The 6,229-nt window shown below is 57.4% G+C and overlaps 1 protein-coding gene across 1 annotated transcript; it reads left to right on the top strand.

Annotated features, from left to right (window-relative positions):
* The first annotated feature begins 564 nt into the window (after positions 1-564).
* On the top strand, positions 565-3,406 carry PRDX5 (peroxiredoxin 5). The gene is made up of 6 exons (XM_024574164.4): positions 565-798; positions 2,049-2,183; positions 2,611-2,742; positions 2,818-2,856; positions 3,015-3,076; positions 3,182-3,406. The coding sequence occupies exons 1-6, from the start codon at positions 625-627 to the stop codon at positions 3,285-3,287; spliced, it is 648 nt and encodes a 215-aa protein (XP_024429932.1). The 5' UTR covers positions 565-624; the 3' UTR covers positions 3,288-3,406.
* Positions 3,407-6,229: the final 2,823 nt, after the last annotated feature.

Raw genomic sequence — 6,229 nt, 5'->3', positions numbered from 1 at the left:
AGCGGAAGCGGCCAACTTGCAGGAACTTCCGGTGCTCGCGGGATCTGAGGTATCGCGAAGGCCAGGTCGGATTGTGCGTTGCTACCGGCAGCGTCCGGCAGGAGGTTGCTACCATGCAGGCCCAGTTGGTTTTATCTCCAAACCTCCGCGCGCTACAAATCATGTACAGTGAAAACCATATGTAAGAAAGCCGCAATGCAGGGGCCTTCGTTGACTGCAAAATAATAGTGTTTTCTAGGCAGGCGCCTAAAACAGTCGTCACCTGCCCCTGGCATTCGGTGAGGGACAGAAACGCCGCTCCAATCCGTGAATTAGGTCCTTTAAAGCGGCGGCACTCTATCCTTGTATGCAAATAAGATGCGCGGCAGTCGAAAGCTCGGTCCACTTGCACAGCCCCTGATGCAAATAAGCCTATTATTATGCAAGCCCCGCCCCTGGCGTACCGCCTACGCCGACGCTGTGGTTGTGGCCCGCCCCCGCAGTCCGCTGAGGCCCTGTGGTTGGCGAGCTCCTGTTGCGGCACTGCAGTGCAGGCCCTCCCTCTTGCGGCAGCCCTGAGGCGGGAGCCGAGGCGGAGGCGGAGGCGGGGCCTGGGAGGTTGTGGCCTCAGAGTCTGGCGTGGGGATGACGGGCGTGTGCATCCTGAACCACCTATCGGGCTCGATACTCTCTCGGGTGGCTGTCGGGCGTCGTGCAGCAGCGGTGGGAGGAAGAGGGTGCCTGGAAGCAGGTCTAGAGTGGACGCTTGGCAGAGCCCGCGGTATCAAAAGCACCGCTGTCGCTATGGCCCCGATCAAGGTGACCGTTGGCCCAGTCCGGCTGGGACTGACCCCCTCTTCCTTCTCCCTTCCATCTCTTCAAGGCCCTCCGTCCCGCTGAAGGCAGTGGCCCCCAGCCCCAAACCCTGCTGGCCTCCCTCTTTTCCTACCCTGCTGTCCTGTCTCTGTTGCCCTAGAGACTCCTTCCCGTCCTCTGTCCCCCCCACCATCTCCGCCACAAACCCCGTGGCTGCCCCACCGTTCTCGCCAGTTTTAAGGGCTTGGTGCACCATCTCCTGAGACTTTTCAGCCTTTTCTTCCACATTGACTTTGCGACCCTGTAATGTGTCTCCACCATTTTCAGGCAATAGAATTCCATGGCCTCCCCCACCTTCTGGGCCCTCCTTTGCCCCAGCGTCCCTTTCAATCCCCATACATAGACCCCTCTCTACCCTCCTGCATGCTTTGTCTGGTTATTGGGCATCACTCTCACACTGTCTTCTGAAACGCGTTGTCTTAGGGCCCCTGCTGAGTCCCCCTCATTCCCCTCCAGACACAGCTGATTCCCGGCTTCACCTGCTTGTTCCTCTCATCTTGAATCACCCCTAGCTCCTTAGAACTAAACCCTGCCCCCATCCCAACTATTCTGAGATCTCCTCTCTCCCCTGCAACCTACCCCCAACCCCTGACTTCCCCTCCCTTTTGTTTCCCTCCTGCCCATGAAGCCCTCATACACTCCCAGGGAGACTGCTCCTTCCCCTTTGAGAGATTCCTTCCTCTGTACCTCCCAAATGTAGGGACCTGCACTCCTGCCAAAAAGCTTACCCACTTTCTGCTGTCCTACCTTTTTCTCATTTGGGGGGTGGGTTACAGACCTGGCCAGGATCCCCTCCCTGGGTTGGTCAGGGCTCCCCCACCCGCCCCTCCCCCTTCTGCCCAGTTATCCCACTTCTTTCCTGTAACTTACACAACCCGTTTACTCAACTCCTTGCAACTCCAGGAAGGCCTCTCCCTTTTTCTGTTGCCACTAACAGGCCCTCAAAGAGAAATAAGGCCACTTTGAAACTTGGAGGATGTGGGGTAACTAGGCAGTGGGAGGAGAAGGGAGGGTGACAGGGAGGGACATCTGGAAAGTCTGACAGGTTTGGGCTTCCTGCCATGTGTCAACCCTGGCTCCCCCAGCTGTGGCTTCCAGGCTCTCTGTCTTCTGAGCCCTGGGTTTGCTGTCCTTCCCTGGCCTCCCTACCTGTCTCCCACTCCCCGACGCTTACCGTGAGTCCTTCCCTCCAGGTGGGAGATGCCATCCCATCCGTGGTGGTGTTCGAAGGGCAGCCTGGGAACAAGGTGAACCTGGCAGAGCTGTTCAAGGGCAAGAAGGGCGTGCTGTTTGGAGTCCCTGGGGCCTTTACCCCCGGTTGTTCCAAGGTGAGGTCCTGCCCTCTGGGGTCTTGGGTGCATGGTTCATGAGTCCCTCATGTTGTCCCGAGGCCACTTGCAACAATGGTTGCAGGTGATGTGACAGCTAAAAAGCTTATCACAGTGTTCAGAACGTAGGAGAAATGAAATCCAGCACCTCTTGTTGACCCTGCTGAGTGACAGGCACTCTGGAAGGTATTTGGGTAAATAAGACATAACTGTGCCTGTGGGAAGTTTGTGGCCTTGACCCCAGACATCTTAAGTATGGATCCCAGCTCCCCAGTGACCAGGGCAGAAAGGAACTGTGGCTTGGGCAGTTCTCGTGTCTGATGAAAGGTGTGGGAGCAGGGCGGTGAGGAAGGCCCGGAGGTAGAGTGAGTAGCCCGAAGACTAGAGGCACTTGTCCCTTTGCTGAGTCTTTGTTTCCCCTCCGCAGACCCACCTGCCAGGGTTTGTGGAGCAGGCTGGTGCTCTGAAGGCCAAGGGGGCCCAGGTGGTGGCATGTCTGAGTGTTAACGATGTCTTTGTGACTGAGGAGTGGGGACGAGCCCACAACGCAGAAGGCAAGGTAAGGTGTGGGTGTCCTGCAGGGCATCAGGGGCCAGGCAGGAGATTTTTCTGGTGACTTTTACTTTTTCTTTAGGTTCGGCTCCTGGCTGACCCCACTGGGGCCTTCGGGAAGGTGCGTGTAACCCCTAGCCCCCGCCCTACAGGATGACCCCTGTTCCAGGCCTTGGAAGCAGGAATTTGGAAGGACATGGCCAATGTGGGGAGCAGCTGGGGGGGGGGTTGGCTTGTTCTGGAGGTTCCTGACTCTTTTTCTTACCTCTCTCTTCTTAGGAGACAGATTTGTTGCTAGATGATTCTTTGGTGTCCCTCTTTGGGAATCGACGGCTCAAGAGGTAAAAGTGGGAGGGTCCTCCACGGGCTTCCCCTGCCACCCTCCCTCTCTATTCCCAGCCTCCAGGCTTAGGCTGTTGTAACTGGCCCTGCCCTCTTTCTGGCAGGTTCTCCATGGTGATAGATGATGGTGTAGTGAAGTCCCTGAATGTGGAGCCAGATGGCACAGGTCTCACTTGCAGCCTGGCCCCCAACATCCTCTCGCAGCTCTGAGGTCCTGGGCCTAGACATACGTCTTCTACCCTTTCCCGTGTCACCTGCCCAGCCCAGCCTGAATCTGGGCCACCCAGTTGAAGTGTTGGCCAGATTTCTGCAATAAACACTTCGGTTCACATCTGTCTCCTTGATTTTGAATTGCTGGTTTGCTGTGTCCCAGGCCGCATGACAGTCACAGCTGTGATGGCAGTGGGCAGGGCTAAAGACGATACTCATATAGGAGACCTTGATTTAATTTAGGAGGTAGTCAGAGAAGGCTTCTTGAAAGAGGTGTTATGAAGCATCTGTGTGCAAACAGAGAAAAGGCCAGTGGTGGAGAGCAAGGGGAGGAGGCGTTTGTGCGGAGGGAGCACATCTGGAAAGGCCCCAGGCAGGCAAGGGCTTGGCTCGTACCCAGGAGTTTTGCATTTCACCTCTGGGTGCTTGATCTCATTTAGACCATAAACCCTGGAGTAGGGACTTCGGCTCTAGGCAACCCCCGACCTAGGCCAAATCCCAGCCTCATCATTTTTTCATATTGTGGAACCATCCCTAGGAGCACCCATATCCCAGGTAGGGCCTCTGGTACCTTGGGACCATCTGACTTGCAGGAAGAGCTTCATCAATAGAGGCAGTGCTGATTCAGTCTAGGAGGGCTCCCTGGAAGAGGAGACTAGGTGAGCTGTGGAAGGTAGAAGATAGTGGTAAGGCCTGACCAGTGGTGGGTGTACTGTGAGCAGCCAGGGATCAGGGAGGCCAGCAGGATTTGGGGCTGGGGGCTGTTGCCTTCTGCAGGCTGTGTTCTTGGGCCTTTGCCTTTTGTCCCTGGGGAGCCACGTGCTTGGCAGCAAGCAGGGACTGTTAGGCCCCTGTTGCATTTAGGAGCTCACAGCCTAAGAGGGGAGCAGACGCTTCAGGTGTAGTAAAAATACTCAACACAATTGTGTGAGATATGTCCACCCAGTGTAGATGACATCAGGAGGCTTTGGCTAGACGTAAGTGATGGTTTATTCAAGGGTCTTAGGGATTGCAAACCAGAAACAACCAGGCAATACCCAGTGTTCTCAAGAAGGAAGAAAAGCTGAGGTTTCTCAGAGTAAAAAGTCATTCTTGGGAAGAGTCCGTCCTGCATTCTTGGCCTCTGGATTGGTCTTGAGATGGTGATTCAGATGACTGGCAGTCTGGAAATGTGAACATTTCCCCTCAGTCCTTCAGCGGGTAATCGGAGGTTTGATGTACATGCGTGCCTCAGAGATGGGATTCGGTTCCAAGCCACCATCATAAAGGAGTCCTGATCTTTTTGCTTCGGGAGGATCTTATCTTCAACTTAATCTTCAAAGAAATGCAGCACCCGGCACCCGGGGAGCGCAGCCAGGTGGAGGACAGTGAGGCGAGGTGTGCCCGTATGCCCAGCATCGCGCTCTGTGGGCTGCTGCCCTGCCCCGGGTCCGTCAGCACTAGGCTCTGAGCACCCTCCCTGCCCTGCCTGGCCCCTCGCTGGGGCTCAGCCCCCAGGGCTGGCAAGGGCACGTGGCACTCATGGGGAGGTCAGGGGGAAGGCCAAGGGAAGGCCTCTGGAGGACAGTCCTTGAGGCCATGGGATTGGTGCTCCTGGCAGAGGGAACAGTGTGGCTGGGGGTCCGGAGGGTGGAATGGCTCCAAGCTGCCACCACACACGACCAGCTGGGTGAGGGAGGATGTTGGGAGGGTGGTGGCCTTGAAGCCCTGGTGAGCCGCTGGCCTTTTCCCCCCCGCAAACACCTCAGGGCAGTGAGGGACATCTGCGGGGCAGTGTCGGGTCAGATTCGTCCCTGGCCTCCTGTGTAGGGGCAGAGCTGGAGTGCAGTGAGTGGGAGGCGGGGTGAGGTGCCAGGTGGGCAGTGCAGGGCAAGATGTAACCGAGTGACGTCCTACAGGTGGAGGCTGACACATGGGCTCCTGTTGGGTGTCGGGAGGGAGGGGGTTCTGGGACCACTTGGCTGGAAGTCTAAGGAGCTGGGCGGGTGGCTTGGTGTCCATGTGGATAGGGCACTCAGCACAGGGGCTCGCCCTCTGACCTTGGCCCCTTCAGTTCTCTCCCACAACCTGCTTCCCCTCAGGGGTCCTGGGCTGGGGCAAGGCAAGGCAGGGGGCTGACTGCCCATCTCGGTCTCTGTGGTCACAGTGCTGTCTTGAACCTGATGGCAGAAAGGCCCTTTCTTTCCTGGACACCATCTCTTTTAATCCTCCTGTCATACAAGTGAGGAAACTGAGGCAGAGCGTTTCCCCTGCGGTCACCAGTGTGCACACCAGTGCACGGTCTTGACCTCCAGGTGGAGAGAACGTCCGAGTCAACAGCTGGTGCCCCCTTCCCTGCAGCAGCCCCATGCCACCCCGGTAGCCACTCGCTATCAGGGCAAGCTCAGCTTCCATCATGGCCACTCAGCGACCTCTGTCCCTTCTACTCCTGGCCGTTCATCTGGTCTGGCTGAGGCCCAGCGAGGCCTCTGAGAGGAAGTGTCCCCTCCAGGCTCCTGTTGCCACTGGTTGGGTCTTTGGGCTGGGGTGAGGGGCTTCCAGGGCTCAGGTGGCTGCTTTGGACAGCACGATGGTTGTCGGGTTGGGCGGAGATGGGGCTTTGGCCTCGGTGCCCCTGGCTGCTGGCCACAGGGTTCAGCTTGCTGGAAGGTGCGGAGTGTCCTCTGAGCTGCTCCAGGGGCTGTAAGGCCCCAGATCAACTACTGTGTGGCAAGAGAATGTGGCACAGCTCATGGCAGACAGGCCAGGTTCCAGGCCTATAGATAAGCCAGAGCCAGGCCATGGATGCCTGGACCAGCGGGTTCTGGAAGCCTGGGGGGGCTGCGTCTGGTAGAGCAGCGGGCATGACCTTCCTGGGGTGCTCAACGTTAAAACCAACTAACCAACCTACCCACTCACCCTGAAGCAGCCACCCCACACACCCCCCCAATAAAACTTACCCA

This window comes from Desmodus rotundus, chromosome 5 (assembly GCF_022682495.2).
Source record: "Desmodus rotundus isolate HL8 chromosome 5, HLdesRot8A.1, whole genome shotgun sequence".
Classification (NCBI taxonomy): Eukaryota; Metazoa; Chordata; class Mammalia; order Chiroptera; family Phyllostomidae; genus Desmodus; species Desmodus rotundus.
Note: the sequence above shows the minus strand (reverse complement) of the source record. Positions and strands in the feature narration are given on the sequence as shown.